Source organism: Castor canadensis, chromosome 8 (assembly GCF_047511655.1).
Source record: "Castor canadensis chromosome 8, mCasCan1.hap1v2, whole genome shotgun sequence".
Classification (NCBI taxonomy): Eukaryota; Metazoa; Chordata; class Mammalia; order Rodentia; family Castoridae; genus Castor; species Castor canadensis.
Window position 1 is genome coordinate 118,986,696 of NC_133393.1, and position 17,300 is coordinate 119,003,995.

At 33.3% G+C, this 17,300-nt stretch overlaps 1 protein-coding gene across 3 annotated transcripts in view; it reads right to left on the bottom strand.

Annotated features, from left to right (window-relative positions):
- Positions 1 to 4,762: 4,762 nt before the first annotated feature.
- Positions 4,763 to 17,300, bottom strand: part of Ppp1r12a (protein phosphatase 1 regulatory subunit 12A) — a 126,273-nt gene continuing 113,735 nt past the window's right edge. For 2 of the 3 annotated variants that reach the window (XM_074084004.1, XM_020181673.2), the window contains 5 exons: positions 17,165 to 17,300; positions 14,618 to 14,722; positions 12,780 to 12,827; positions 9,860 to 9,910; positions 4,763 to 7,206 (listed from right to left, as the gene is read on the bottom strand). In XM_074084004.1, the coding sequence (XP_073940105.1) occupies positions 7,120 to 7,206; positions 9,860 to 9,910; positions 12,780 to 12,827; positions 14,618 to 14,722; positions 17,165 to 17,300 (427 nt within the window). In that variant the 3' untranslated portion in view covers positions 4,763 to 7,119. Of the gene's footprint in view, positions 7,207 to 9,859; positions 9,911 to 10,589; positions 10,621 to 12,779; positions 12,828 to 14,617; positions 14,723 to 17,164 lie in introns of all 3 variants that reach the window. The other variant, XM_074084003.1, reaches the window with a different exon arrangement.

Consider the following 17,300-nt stretch of genomic DNA (forward strand, 5'->3'; position numbering starts at 1 on the left):
CAGATACCTACAGTTTTTGCCCAACCTTTTTTGAAATTTTGGTCACCTCCTCAGTAAGGCCTTCTCTGACCAGCTACATTCTTAAGATCTTACTCTGCTTTATGTTTTCCCCATACTTACCTATTATCTTCTAAAATAATAGTTATTTTCAATCTTTCTGTTATTTGAATGAATCTTCCTCAAGGCAGGGATTTTATTTTTCCTGCTTTGCTTTTGGATATATTCTTACCACACAGAGTTTGGCACATAAATGCTAACAAGAACTTACTGAATGAATGAGAAAAAGTCTGCAAGAATCAGAATGTTTAAATTTGTTAATTAATTTGTAGTTCTGTGAATTGAACACAGGTCCTTGTGCATGCTAGGCAAGTGCTCTACCACTAAGCTAAAACCCCATTCCAGAATGTTTATATTTAATAGCTTTAAAAAATTTCAGAAACAACCTAGATGTCTGCCAAGATTTTTTTCCCACAAAATTTACATATCACAACTGAATTATTCAGACTTACTATTTCCTATTCAAAACATTCAAAACACACTTGCTATGTTTCAGGCACTGTGCTAAGTCTGAGAATAAAGATAAGTAAGACCCTGTTCCTTCCAGCTAATAAACTTTTTTTTTTTAAAGCAGAAATACAAGATAGGTATAAGATTTGATACACAGAAAATACAAAAATTTAGCTCTCTTCCCCTCTGGTTTCCCTGTAATTGGTCCCAGTAAAGTAGGTAGTAGATATCTGAGGTGCAATATAGCATGAAAAAGAATGAGAAGGGTGAGACTTAAGGTTAAGAGAAAAGAGCAGATCACAGATTAGAAAACTCTCAATGCAGAAAACCATTATGTAACCTCAGCATAACAAGAAGCAATATGTAAACTTTAAACGTACACAAAATTATTGATAATACTAATATTTCACTGATGTTAAAATAGGAAATTTAAGTAGCAACGACTGATTTTTAAATATTAGTAACACTTACTAGTCCATACCACTTGCCTCTGCCACAAGTACACTTTTTATGAGACATTTACAAATGCCCAGCCACTTACGTGAACTTTTTCCTTCTTTCCAGTGGTGTAAGGAAGTCAGTCCTCTGGAATCTACCTCTCTTACTGGTCTCAGCAAAAAATTAGAAGCTTATGGTAACTGAGCACATTATTCCAATATTCTCCTTTAGTGTATGCTAAGCAGAAACAATATTATCAAATCTTTTAGTATTACAAGATGCTTAATACTACTGACATTTCAAGTGAAGCTGGAACTTTTATGTGGATGTGACTGAATCTAAAGGTTACCATGTCAAAGGTTTACAAATTAGTACTCTGTAGTTTTGCAAAGGTGTCTTATGGATCTAACATTGATTTAAATTTTGTGTTCAAATGCTTGAATTTTTAGAGATTATAAAAATACTTAGATAAAATGCTGGTCACTGTGGCTTAAGCCTGTAATCCCAGTTACTCAGGAGGTGGAGGTCAGGACTGCAGTTCAAGACTAACCCAGGCAAAAAGTTCCTGAGATCTCATCTCAACCAATAAAAGTGGGGTATAGTAGAGTGCTCCTGTCATTCCAGCTATTTGGGAAGCATAAATAGGATTGCAGTCCAGGCTGTCCCAGGAATAAAGTGAGGCTCTATCTCAAAAATAACCAGAGCAAAAAGGGCTGGAGGCATGGCTCACCTGGTAGATCAGCCACCGAGCAAACAGAGACCATGAGTTCAAACCCCAATACTTCCAAAAACCAAACCAGACCGTAGACACAGGCAAAACTGCAAATTACTGAAGAACACTAAGGTACTAATTTGTACTGCAGGGTTATCTCATTTTTGTGAAGAGCCCTGTACTGGTGTTTGACTTTTCCATTGTTGAGGAAGGCAGTAGTATACTTACAATTCAGATCAGCATACATTATTCACATAAACTAGCATAACAGAGCACATTACATTTATGAAAAAGTACAGATCAGGGGTATTAGGGTGAACATTAAAGACAGCCATTTAGTACCATATCCCCTCCTCTTCGTGGGCAGCTTACTGGAAACACCCCACCACTTACTAGAAAAAACATACCTGGCCCCAAAGAATGATAGAAATCCATTGTAACTGTAAGTGTAAGTGGGGGGGGGGCAGTCATTTGAGCAATTAATCACTCCCTTAGCTACCCCTAGAAACAAGCCAATCACAACTTTCTTGACCTAACCAGTTTCCTGGCACTTTCTGGTTACTCTCCTATAACTACCTCCAGTCTGAAGGCGACAGGTGGCTCTAGCTCTCTTGCTGGAGACCTCCTCCGCAGGTTTCTTCTCCCCAATAAAGCCTGTGCTGACATATTGAGCCATCTTCCACCTATCCTTCCATGCCTTTTTTCAATCTAACATGGGGCACCTGCTCAAGAATGCTCTAATCACAATCTTGAGAATTGTGTAGTCACAAGGAAGGAAGCATGCTGCTGACAAGCTACTGTCTTAATTGAAGAATGCCAAAAGAATTTCATTTCATGCAGGCATGTGGCATCTTTTGCAAACTTATAATTGACAACTGCCATAATCAAAATTTGTATCAGGGAATCAACTAGCTGCCTGAGCATTAGAGCATTCATCAACTAATGAACAACAATAACAGCATAAACATGCTGTACCAGGACAGAGTGGCATTTAATAAGTCCTAAGGAAAGAAGGAAAAATTCAGTGGGTATGGGGGGGTCAGGATACAGGGTTAGAAAATGTAGGAGGACTGGGTCAAGAATAAAGAAAAAAAAATGCCTTGGATTTAGAGTTGGAAACAATGATAACCAGCTTTAAGTTTTGGTGAAGTCTACATTGTACCAGACCAATTTATAACCTGCAAATCTCTATTTTCTCATCTATAAAATGGAGATATACTACTCTACTTACCTACTTTAAGGACCAAATGAGATATACTACTGAAATAGACTTGTATCAAAACAAACCTGTAAGAAACACCGAGTGTGAGGAAGGAGAGAGAAGGTACACTTCATCCCTTTTCCCAGACTTATAATCACTAAGTACAAGCCCTTCCAGATGTATTGAGGGCAGGATCTGCTAATATTGTTCATTTCTTCAAACTTTTCCTCTTCTTTTTTAATAATTAAATCTAGTTAATTCTGTGATTCCAAAACTTACTGGATTTAAGCAGTGGTATTTTGAGACAACTGACTCAAAAGAAGCTATTTCTAAGAAACTTTAGAAAACCTTTAATAAAAATTCAAAGTTGCAGCAATAAAATATAAGTTATTATTTGTTTCATATTATAGCATCTTGTACTTATGTTCTATGTATTTTTACTTTAATTTAGCACTATGTAATCTGGTTATTTTGTAGGCATGAAGACCCATATGATAGCCTGTTACTTATCTAAGATAAAGAGCACTGTTGTTTATATAGTAAGTAATCAGAGAAGACTTCTAAAATGGAAGCCAAGAAATGGATTTAGAATTGAGATATATAATAAGAAAATAAAGAACATTTCATTCTAAAAATCAATACTTTTTAAAGAGAAGTATTTCTACGTACATCACCCCTCTTTAACATGCATACTTAGAGACTACACACACATAGACCTAAAAGCCAACTATTATCAGTCAGCTTTCATCTTTGCACCAAAGGTTTTCATTATTAAGATAGGGCTAATGGATAGTAAATGATTGTTAATGGAATTTTCTCTGTATTCTGTGTATGATGATAAAGAAATGCCAGATGCTATTATGTTCTCTGGGAAGTATGGTACTAGTATAGAGAGAAGAAATTGGCCCTTTGGATATTGTCTTCATGGGCTAGCCAGTGAGTGCTGGCATTGGGAGTGTCATGACTGTCTTTGATAAGCCAGGAAAGACTAAGTGATAATAAACTTAAAAATTTTGTGTTTTTATTTTTTTGGCAGTACTGGGATCTGAACTCTAGGCTTTGTGCTGGCTAGGGAGGCACTCTACCACTTGAACCACTCCTCCAGCTGGTAATAAGCTTTTAGACAAAAGAATAAAGTAGCCTAATGAATTAGCAAATATCTATTTTGCCTTTTTTTTTTAAAAATATGAATACTCTCCAGAATAGTTCTATAGTTGCTTTTCAAGTGTTTACATATGAGATGGTTTTCTTTTCCTTTTTTAATGGAGTACAAATAGTAATACCAATAATTCTGTGAGCATGAACAGGCAAAGTATTGGAATTCACTAACTTAGTTAAGGATAGAATTCATTAATTTAGTTAAATACAGGTTTACTACAGGTCTTCTACCAAAATGTCAAAATAAAAAATTTAAAATGTCTCTTATCGGGCATGATGGCAGATGCCCAAAAACTCAGTTATGCAGGAGGCATAGGTAGGAGAACCACAGTGTAAGGCTGCCCTGGGCTTAAGTGAGAGACTCTATCTAAAAAATAACTAAAGCAAAAAGGCCTGGAGGCATGCTCAAGTGGTAGAGCACTTGCATAGAAAGCACATGACCCTAAGTTTAAACCCTAGTACAGCCAAAGAAGAAAGCCTCCTTGTTATTTACAGCTGTGTTAGTAAATCAAACCTTGGACAAATCTAAGTTGGAGAATGATCTAAACTAGTTTTTATTGCAGGAGAATATTATCTTCATATGTATTCCTAAACCTAGGTTTGCAGTTAAGAAAAAAACACAGGTTTGATTTTTAAAAACTACAAAATGTTTACAGAAATGAAATCTTGTGCTACAAAGCAACTATCTAGAAACTAGTGTTACCACTATTTTCCCCACTTATTATCATAAAAAACTAGTTCTCAGATTCTGCATACAGACAGCTTTATGTAAAATATATAAACAATTGTCCAAATTAGTACACAGATTGCATAAATATGGCAATTAAGATTGCATTTACAGATGTGCATGTACAATGTTGTGCAAATTATCACAATATTACAATTTCAAGTTATTCAAATTGGTATGCAAGTAAAGCCATTAGTGAAAAAATACCCATGCACAATTTAAATATCTCAGAACAAAATTTAAAATCTCTTCATTAAAAGTTCACACATTTAAAATAGTTTTATTCATTTTATTTGTATATGTCAAAATACATTTTTATTTCCAAAATAGTGGGTTTTGCAACTAGTTTCATGCAGAAACAAGGTCTGCTCAATACTACCAATAAAATCAATATAGCACAGTAGCTGTTCAATTTTAGATACAAAGAATAAATAACCTAAATACAAAACACTAAAATATTAGAAACATGTATTTAATCATTCTTCACAGGCATCCAAACTTCACAAATAAAAACCATAGCATGCCTAACTGTTGTGCAACCAGAACATGTTGCAGTCACTCAAACTGATCAATTATCTGTATATTTTACCTCCACATTAGACCATGGAAATTCTCTATATTCAGATCCACCATTCATACAGTTCAAATATAACCAAAAAATAAATGCCTCACAACTATCCTTGTACCTTTAAAATCAAGAATCCTGAGCTTGGTAGTAAGAGCATAACCTTATATCTTCATAAAACCAATCAGGAGAGAGGACTTAAAATCCTGCTTACCAAAACACCCTTCCCCAACCCCAAAGTAATCTAAAATAGGCAGTAGAACACAATGACCTTTTAAAATGAAAGGGGTACAAATTCACATTTAATATAGTATACAATACACTCAATAATACAATCAGCTACTATAAGCTTTACAATGTACAATTTATTCAAACGGCTGAACTGTTCAGTGGTTAAGGAGACAGTTATGTGCCAGAAAGATGTAATTTTTTTTTGCATGGTATAATGAAATATAAAAGCTATTTGTCCAAATAAGAGCCTTCGTCATTATGTACTTGGTTTTGCTTTTTTCTTTTTCCCTCTTAAAAAAGGCCACTGAAATGTATAAAATGGTCTGAACATGATGGTGGTATCAAAGTCGATGCCTCTTCACATGGCAATAACAGTGCACTTTAACATTTACTCATGAGTTAAGTCTGCAAATGATTTCATAGCATTACTTTGGCTAGCACAACAGTTTCAGACAGCACTCAGATAAATACAGGTATGTGAAATGTGAAGCAATTATCTTATGAAACTTTAATTATGGCTGAATACTACCAAATAAAAACAAAATAAAAGTAGAAGCACTTTACAGTAGAAAACTTTTGTAAAGACAGGGCTCCACATAATGTGTAACTTTTGAAGTCTCTGTATCACATTGTTAGCAAATTTTGTCTTTAACACTATCATGGAGTAGCCTACTTTGCATTAACAGACATTTGAAATAAGAAAATAGTCAAGCATGCCATGTGGTGGTCTAAAAATCAAAACAATACAATTATTTATATATACAGCATCACTCAGTACCTGCTAAAATGAATGTGAAGATTACAGAATCTAACATCTTATACTACAATAAAAAACAAAAAGTGACCAATGAAGGCAGAAAACAGGTCTTAAACGATCTAATCTCAATTGACTTTAAAGCTTTCATATAAGAAATAAATGTGTATTGCACAAACAGTGAAAGCAAATGTTCCACCAAGCAATTCAGTTCCAGGTGGGAGACAACACATTAGCCTCATACATGACAATCATCTCAGAAGAGCAAGTTTTCTTTTCAGTAAATGAGAAAGCTGTGAATACATAGAAGACTGCCACATGAAGAGTTAGAAGGAAAAAAATACAAACCCAAACTTAGATGCAAAGCAAAAAAAAAAAAAAAATTAAATATTGAAAAACTGGCAACTGTGGCACATCAAAAAATGTTGAGTAACTGTCTTCTGTGAGAGCTGAAAGTTTTTGTTGACACAAAGTATTTATGTACAACTAAGGCTTACTGGTTAAATATCTGAGGCATATCTGGCCTTGAACACTTTCCTTATATGCTGGAGCTGTAAACAAGTTTTCTCAGTCATTAAAAAAAAATCTTCTCAGCAGCTGCATTTACATGAAACAATGGTCTTGATAACAACAACAACAAAAAAAACCAAAACAAAAAACAAAACCCAGAAAATTAAACAAAACAAAAATCCTAGATAAAAGGGCATTTGGCAGGATATCCAAAAATGACAGTCTGCAAGGATTCTTCCCAGGATTCCAGTGACTGCCAATTATGGTCCACTGGGTTACTAGGATGTGCAATTCCTGCTGCTTTTCCTTTTTCTTTCTATTTGGAAAGTTTGCTTATAACTCTGATCAAGGCCCCATTTTCATCCTTTAGCCTCTGGTTGTCTGCTTTTAGGTCTGGTAACATCTATGAGAGGACAAATAGAAGAAAAAATGTTCTATTTCAATAAAAAGGTAAAACATTTTTGCAAATGTTTTATTTTACCACAAAACAAATGATCAAGCTTTGTCAGTTATATATATTTCTAATGTCTAAAACACATATCATGAAGGAAAAAAAAAACTCCACTGCTTGTGAAGCTAGTTAGTTCAATAAATAAATAATGGAATGAAAGATTTATTCTCTCAAAGTTATCCACTGTAATGTACTAAGTTACTTGACTTTATGACTCACAAACATACCACATTAGAGCAGCCAAGAAAATGAAGCTTGTTTGTTAGGATAGGCTCTTAAGCTAACATCCAAACCAAAACCTTTCTACTTTATGCCAGCTCTAAAACCATAATATACTGTTCCACAAGAAAACTAGCCTACCTAGGAAAGTCTTGAGGGAATCAGACATTCTCAATGATTAAAATTCCTTAAAGGACTCACCTATAAGACCTCAATTAAGTATCTAGTACAATGTCTGATCTAAGATAGGTGCTCATTAAATGGAAGCAATTAATGTAACAATAGGATAAACTTTAAGTTACTGTATCTATGAAAACATTAATACATAAAAACTAACAAATATTTGAAGTATACAGAAAAACATCCTATGACTATTATTATTATTTTTTTTGGTGGGACTGGGTTTTGAACTCAGGGCTTCATGCTTGCAAAGTTGGTGCTCTACCGCTTGAGCCACACTGCCAGTCCATTTTTTTCTGGCAACTTTGGAGATAGGGTCTCTTGAACTATTTGCCTAGGCAGGCTTTGAACCACAATCCTCCCAATCTCAGCCTCCCAAGTAGCTAGGATTATAGGTGTGGGCCGCTGGTACTGGGCTACACCCTCGTATCTTAAGAACTAAGCAATTTAAGTTTTGGTTATTTTATAAATTAAATGAATTTTCTACTAACAAAGATTAAAATTGTATGTGTTCTTCCAGGTTGACTAGCAAATGGAATAGTTTATATTTTAGACACTTAAGTCACACTTTCTAAAACATTCAGTCCTCTTTCTTTAGTGCTCAAAATGTACTAGTTTGATAAGTTTCCATTCACAAAACTATCCTATGTCAAGTCTTTAGGAAGGCTTAATTTTTTATATGGAGGTCTGAAAGTGAGGTTCAAATGGTAGAGCAACTTGCCTTAAAGTAAGCACAAGACTCTGAGTTCAACTTCCAGTACTGCAAAAAAACTAACAGAAAAACGTGTGTGTGTGTGTGTGTGTGTGTGTGTATGGAACCAATGACGTTTTAAGATCTTTACAACAGAGAACTAAATGAATATAAACTAAGATAGTTCTGACTGAAAATGATACTTTCAAAAAAAGATAATGTAGGCTTAATCTTGTTTTTAAAAAATATATTAATTATATAAAATGTTACATTGATTGTTTCATTTTCTTCATAGTAAAGACGATTTTAAGCCCTAAAGTATTTTAAAGCCAAAAATGTACATAAGCTTTACAAAGTGAAGAGAAGTGTTTAAATTCCTATATCATTCCCTAACTTATCAGCTGCAATATAAAATTAGTGATTCTTTTTACATTCTGAGAAGCCATGCATAATTAAACAGTTATAATGATAAATTCCAGACACAATGGTATTAATTTGTAAAAGTGAGCTATTACAAAAACACGCTTACTGATATAAAAACACCTGCCTGGCTATACCAAGAAGAAATGATGAAACTATAAATTACAGGCTCACAGACTGCAGTTGCCTACAAAACCCTGAGCGCTTGGCTACCACTCTTGTCAAGGCCCTATTCTCAGTCAGCAGTTTCTCATTTAACTCTCTCAGAGTTTGAATCTGCTTTATTTGGTGCAGGTTCTGCAGGAATCAGAACATAAAGAAAAAGGATTGAAAAATAAGAAAATGGAAAAGAGTACAATCAGAATATAAAGAATCACAGGAAATAAATATACAAAATTAAGAATCTTAAAGGAATATTCTAAGAGATTCATAAAGGTAAAACAATGTATTCCTAAAATTTCATTTCGTGATACAATAAGCAAATAAAATCCAAAAGATCTGTCTGCACTTTTCAAAGCCTCTCAATAATACTGATCTAACAACAAACTAAATAATTAAATGAAACATTTAAATCTTGAAATTCTAATTCTATTAGCATGAGTTCCTGTAGGATGTTTTATTCAATACAATGTGGCAACTGGCCATCAATTAGCTATGACTTTTTATTTCCCTGCAGTGTTCAACATTCAAAAACAATTAATGCAGAGTTTGATAAAATATACTTCTGCCTGTCTCCTCCTCTAATGTCCTTTATTTCTAAAGAAGAATATTTTATTTTAAAATTTATTCTCAAAGAAATGTAAGAATATACAGAAAAGTGAAGAATTACTAAATCCCACATTTTATTAGTTATTATTATCTAATTTTTATACCTGAATATCAAAAGTGCTATAAAATTATCAAAATGATTTTGGTTTTAAATCCTCTTCTAGCTCACTAAAACCTGGATTTAGGAAGAAAGAGAAGCACAAGATATAGATAACTCACAAACTGGATAATTAGCTTTAAGAACAATTAATATAAACACCTATAATAGTATTATAAAATTATATTCACAAATAGTACTATCTTTCATAAACAGGATGGTTTACTTACTTTGAGCTCTTCTTCCATTTCAGATATTCTTCTTTCTAGAGCTCTTCGTTCCTATATCAATTTAAGGTAGTGTTAATTATATAATTATTATGTTCTCAAAGGTTTCTTCTATATTGTGAAACAGTGATACTTTATAATTAAAATCAGGAGCAGAATAGAAAAAGATGTGATGCCAGTGATGTGTAAAGAGCTTTCTAAAATTTGAAAGAAATAGGAAGATCTTTATTTTTGTTACTTTTTATAAGCTGTTTCTTTAAAACTTTTACTTTCTAGTAAGATGCTACACAGTGTTCAATCATTTTTTTTTCTTTTTACTTCATATAAAACTTAAGGATAGCTTATACCAATATTCAAGACTAAGGACTGTACAGAAGAGAAAAAAAACCTCATACAAAGATGCAATTATACTTTAGTGATAGAAGCAAAAATGCAAGAAGCAAACATGCCTAAAACATGTGTACTAGGTCCTCCACCCATGATCTTTACAGCTATAATTGACTTTATTGCTTTGTATATTGGTTGACAGTGCATAGCATTAATGCCGTGAATCTAATAGAGAAGCAACTGCAGATTTATCTTAAACTCATTTCAAAGAGTGACAGGCAAAGCCACATACAATATATTATTGCAGTGTACTGTTCTACTTTCCCTCATATGATAAGCATTCTAGGGTGTTATGCAAAAAGCAAGCAGCAGTAATTGATGAGCTGTAAAACTGGTTAGGTCATACCGCCCAGAAGATATTGACTCTTGCCGGTCACCTTTCAGATACAAACCATTTACATTTAGTTTAATCACACTGAAACTATTTCCAAGACATTCTTTCCCAGATTAATAATGTTGATATTTAGTAATGCAGTATACTTACTACATGTCAATGTTTTTAGGGTATGTGATTTTAAGAAAAAGGATAGAATACTACTACTCATAGTCTTCTAAGTACCATGTTAGATTCTAATATTCACATGCTTATTATTACTTAGACCAAAATGTTATTTTCTCTGTATCGATGATTCCTTAATAATACACCATGAAAAATTCACATAAACCATTTCACTGTTTAAAATGCTAGCACATATAGTGTCATGTTTGATCCTTCAACTTTGTGGAATATCAGAAATAGAAAATTTCTTCTGAGTAAAAGGTAATCTCCCCATGAGCCTCAAATTTATGAAGTATCTTCAAGATTTTAACTTAGCAGTAGAGCAAGACATGAACTTTATTTCCAATTGCCTGATTCTTTTGGCTCAAAGAAACTGACAATCATAAAACTGCAGGCAATTTCTGGTGTTGAGTAAACTTACTAACATTAAAAAATAAATTTAAGGGAAAATATATTTAAGTTGCTTAGCCCAGGATCTGCCTAATATATACAGAATATTGAATAAATGTAAACGGTACTTAATACTATGATTAGCAGAGTAGATTAACTACTTGGTAATTTACCGCATATAACAAGCAGAAAAAAGGGATGAGAATGTCAGAGTATAAATGGGAGAATCATAAAGGATGGTTACCAAAATATCAGTTATCTCTGTTTGATAAGATTTTTATAAGTTATATATATTATTTTCAAAAGAAATATTAAATATCCTTCAAAAGTGGGACTGTGTAACAGATAAAAATATTTTGTTCTATCTTTTCACATCAACCACACATATAAATGATAGAGAACTGACTGTATTGTTTCTGCATACTTAAGAGACAAACTGAAAGTAATATATTATAAAAATCATATATAATAAGAGAAATAGTACATAAAATTTAATAAGTGATTCTCTGTATTTAGCAATTATTAATTATACCAATTTTTTCTTTTTTGAGCCAGCATTTTGCTGTGTAGTCAAGGTTGGCCTTGATCGATCAGGCTGGTTTCGTACTAGTGATCCTCCTGCCTCAGCCTTCTGAATGCTAGAGGCTTGTGGCACCACACCTTGCTAGTAATGCCAACTTTTAAAAAATGACCCATAACATTTACTTTTAAAACTTTTGAAATCATACTAAAAGGGTAGCTAGTGCAAGGTACAATTCAGTAAATGACATAGACAGTAACAGACTATGGTATATTTTTATATTCTGTACTAGTTTACAATCTCTTTTTTGGTGAAAAAGGCAAATTGGTAATTTTAAAAATGGAATGGAAGGAAAATGATGATGCTTCTGATTATTATTCTTCAGCCTTGGGATCACAGATACCAATATGCAGTTTATTCTCTGGCCAAAACTCTAGAAGTTTAGTCACTGCTGAGCTTTACTCCAGACATTCTACAAGAACTTTTCCTTTAACTTGTGAATTGCTCATACATTCTCCACTGTTTTGACTAAACTTGTAGATTTATTTCTATGGCCACTTCCATAGAAATAATATAATTTATAGCAATAACAGAGAATGGAGAGAAATACAACTGACAATGTCACAGCTAATAAAAATTTGTAGAAAGGCAGAAAATGGCATAGACTGTTCCTATAATTATTATTTTTTTCATTTAAAATACCCTACTTAAGCTAAATATTTAAATTCAAAGTCAGAATATTAAGAAGTATTTGAAAATTTGATGTCCCCAGGTTAGAAATTTTACTTCAAGAGCAGAAGCATTTAAATGGTAAAAAGTACTGAAATAAACATATGTATGATTAAAATGTTCTAATAAATATACATACATCAATAGAAAATCAAAAAAAGATAAGTGGCATTTTGAAAATACCAGATTCACTACATAATGTATACATTTCAGGAGCAAGGAAAAGTAATTTTTAAAAAAATTCATTAAATCTTATTTAAGATCATTTCCTTCCTGGAAAGACAAATCTAAACTAATTAAAATTATCAACTATAAAAACAAAGACAAAAATCCTACCACTGTTTATATAAAACAATAAAGAGGGGAAATGATTGTTATTCAGTAAGATGGATACTTACCCTTTTTTCCATTTCCAATAGTGACCTATCAGCAAATCTTTCTTGTCTCTGCAAAGAGTAAGAAATTATAAAAAAGGATGTAAGTGCAATAAAGATGGGGGAAGGGGGTACAGAGTAACTTTCCTTTAATGGGTATTAGAAGAAGTGACAATATTCAGGTGGCATAATTTACATTCATGTGGTGTAATACAAAGTGTGAGTAAAGAAAAAAAGAATATCCATGTTAAAATGATAAGGAAGAAAAGAAATGCTTAGGAATGGAATGGTCTCTACAACTCATTTTATGGTGCACATCACTTTTCCAGTTTTCATAGTTCGGTTGAGGGTGCAGATGGGTGAGCACGACCGTGGAATAAACAAAAACGTCCTAGTTTTCCTTCAGATGCTCAATTTCTAGTCTTTCTTGTACCACCAGGAGTGGCCAATCAGAATAATCAGACTCTTGGGCCTTGAATGAAATGTTTATTACCAGGTTTGCATGTATACAGCTAGACCAGTAAACTAGTGTCATCTATCTTAGTTTTGTTCATGCTCTAGTTTTCTTTTCCAATCATGCATGCTCCATAATCGTAATAAGGTTCATACACAGTTTCACTTGTAAAAAGTTCTACCTACACAGCTTTCTTTTCCTAGTGAGCTCAAGCCTCTTAATTTTTCTGCTTGACACATGATGCCACCAGCTCCAGGCTGATATTTTCAACATAGAGAATGAAATTTTAGCAATTATAAAAAAGGTGAATATAGAAGGCTGGCCAAAATAAGTACTCAGTGTCATTTGTAGAACAGAATATATAGTTTTATTATTTTTTTTGGTAAGACTTGGGTTAGAACTCAGGGTTTCATGCTTGCAAAGTAGGCACTCCACTATTTGAGCCATACCTCCAGTCCATTTTGCTCTGGTTATTTTGGAGATGGGGTTTTGTGAACTATTTGCTTACACTGGCCTTGAAGGACAATTCTCCTGATCTCAGCCTCCCACAGAGCTAGGATGGTATGAGCCACTGGTGACTGGTTTGAATATGCAATTTTAGATTAGTGTTTTTAAGCTGGACTCGTGCTACAGATATGTGTTTATTCTAGAAAATATCATGTTAAAATTACACAAGTGTGCTGTGTGCTTGCTTTGATCACAGAGGACTAAGCAGGAAGAGATGTGCTTATTACCATTTCCCAGAACTAGTGTTCCATGGAAAAAGATCTTGGCAAACAATTCCTAGACCTTTGTACAAAACTGTGAAGTTTTTTTTGCCCATCTCAATTTTATTGTCTAAAATTCTGTAGGCTGTTGTACAGAAGGAAGTTATAAAAAAAATTTCTTCCATTACTTCTATAATCAAATCACTTTTACTTGAACAATAGGGAACAATCATAATATGTAAAAATTATTATAAAGAAATTTTGAGGCTGAAGGTGTAGTTCAGAGGTAGAACACTTACCTAGTATGTAAACAGTCCTGGATTCAACTCTCAGCACCACAAAATAATCTTTGTGGCTATAAAATGATTCTGTATAGACGCCTTTAATGCCTTGCTACAATTGTTATGATAGAGCTAAGCATTTAAATACTTCATATGCCACAACACAGGTATCAAAATCTTAAAAATATCTTGAGTTTTGACTACTAGACTAACCTTTTGTATTTTTAACTTACTCCAGAAAAAAGCAAATAAAGTTATCCTTAAATTGCATTATCTTGGTTCCTTTTTATTAACAAACACGCTATTATCAATAACCAAACTTCTACACAGAAAATATTAGAGAAAATTTCAATGTAACTTTTTTAGATAGAATAAATCACAACCATTATCTTCAGAGTAACAACAAAAAAAGGTACAAACCTGGGTGGCCTTTTCCAACTGCAACTTAAGATCAGTTAGTTCCATATTTGTATCATGCAGCTGTGCCTTCAGCTTTTCATTTTCAGCTAGAATTTGTTCATACAGCTATAAAAATAAGGGGATAAAAAACAAATTACTTTTCTGCTCTAATATTTTATGCAGGCATCTCAATGATTACAATATTAAAAAAGAAGACTAATGTAGTATAATATTATAAAAGATACATTAAAACATACTTTAATGCTTTTTGGTTGCAAGGTCTCTACCATGCAACTGGGATGCATATGTTTTCATATACTTTCAATAGTGCCTACACATTAATTCCAGCATTTAAAATGTTAAGACTTAATAAAAAATTCTGACTTTCCAAATTCTCTCAAAAAATATTCAGTTATCTGATAATGACCAGTATCTACATAGCAACTGTAGCTGATAAGTCACTGTGATCTTTATTTGGGGTCTATAAGCTTTTCTGTGTCTCACTCACTCTTGAATTTCCAAAAATTAGGCAGAGTAATACCGTTACATCTATCATATTATATCTATTATAGTAAAGTTAAAAGGCAAGCAAAAGATATGCATACATTTATATACATTATATATGTAGATATACATACATATGATGGATGGATAGATAGATAAATAGGTAAGATAGATGGGAATGGGTTTGAACTCAGGGCTTTCCACTTGCAAAGCAGGTGCGCTCTATTGCTTGATTACACCTCCAGGCTATTTTGCTCTGGTTATTTTGGAGATGGGGGTCTCTCAAACTATTTGCCAGGGCTGGCCTAGAACCGCAATCCTCCCAATCTCAGCCTCCCAAGTAGCTAGGATAACAGGCGTGAGCCACTGGTGCCCCACAAAATATTTCTTGAAATAGTTCAAAAATCCAGGATAAAATCTAAGACATTCGCTTTTTCTGATGATGCTGTCCTCTTTTCTTTGGTTGTTGATGCTGAATTATGCATTTATTAAGAATTATACAATAAAGCAATTTTAATGCTTCAATTATGAAGCATTATTGGGATCTATTCTTCCTTTCCAAAGTCATCTTTTTATTCTTTTAATTTTATTTTATCATTTTTACAATTACTTATATGTGTATACATTATTTGGGCCACCTCTCCCATCCCCTCTGTCCTCTTTCTTAACATTTGAATCTACTGCTTTTTTCTCCTCCACCTCTAGAACTTACCCGGTATGTCTGGCTAAAATCATCTCTTATGTAGACTTCCCTAATAACAGGACTGTTCCCCTTGTCCTCCCTCTATTTTGTGTTATATATAGGACCAAAATTAACTTCAAAATGAAAATCTGATTTTCATAAGCTAACTGTTCTGTCATCCCTCACAAATTAGAATCCCTTGAATGGCTTCCCAACATCTTTACCACACAGATATCTTTAAAATGTCCTATAATGCATGGTTTGTTTCCAGCCTGCACATTAAAATTTAATCATTTCTCTGTACATGTACCCTTCCACCACAAGGTCTATGTGATTATAGTTCACTCAATCTAGAAACACCTTTCTCTCTGTTTTACCTATTAACAATTAATTTTTCTCTTCTTGGCTGAAGTCTCACTTCCTTTGCATTCACAGGTCCTATCACTTTTTTTTTTGTTATATACTTTTATAAAACTACTCCTCTACCTCAGGATAATTGTCTCAATTTTTAAATAATTAATTAGCATAATTATGTTTGTCTCTTCCACCATAGGAAGATGCCCACGAAAGCAGAAAGATAGTTCCATCTTCAGTTGCTCATGAGTAGAATCTCACTAGTGAGCAAAATTCAGTATTCAGTTCTTTGGCTGAATAAAATGAATGAATCTTATTCCTTCCTTCCTACTCTTGCTAATTGGCATATAAGAAAGAATGTAATTCAAATAGTTGCCAGATGCTCAGGAAAATGTACAACTACCACAAACCTTCTCCTTCTCCACAAGCTCCATCACATTTATTCCAGAATACTACTACTACTCAGAATGCCAGGTTGCTGAGTTTCTAGAATCTATTTATTTCTATCCTTAATAGCACCTGAGCTTTCACAAGTTTTTCAATTATCTTAGAACTATATTCTTTAGAAAGCCATGTTCTCTGTCTGCTTCCTATTAAGAAAAAGAGAAACCAGGAGTGGTGGCACATGTCTGTAAATGCAGAACTTGGGAGGCTAAGGCAGGAGGAGTGCCATTCTGGGTCACACAGTAATTTCAAGGCTAACCTGGGCTACATAACAAGATACTGTTTCCAAAAACAAATAAAGAAACATCGTGTGTGCATTGGCCATACATATCTCCTACTGAATGCCCCTTTACTGCTTAATCACAGTGATATCCTTCAACAACAAATGTGAAATAAAGTTGACACTTTTCCCTTTAAAAAACAGACAGCTATTTATATTTTACCTACAATTAGTTAAAAAAAAACTAAAAATGAAAGTTATTTTAAGATACCGGTTACGAGTTTTTTCAGAATAATATTAAAATACAAATATCTCAACACAAAACATAACTTTTTTTTTTAAATTAATTTAACAATCCGAGTACCTTTTTAAAGTCAGTTGAGTCATCCTTTTCTATCCTGCTACTATAAGGTTTTCTTTCTTCCAGGTAACTATATGATCCAGAGCGACCCAGCAAGGAATCATACCGATCACTAGACGATGTGGAACTAGTTTCATAT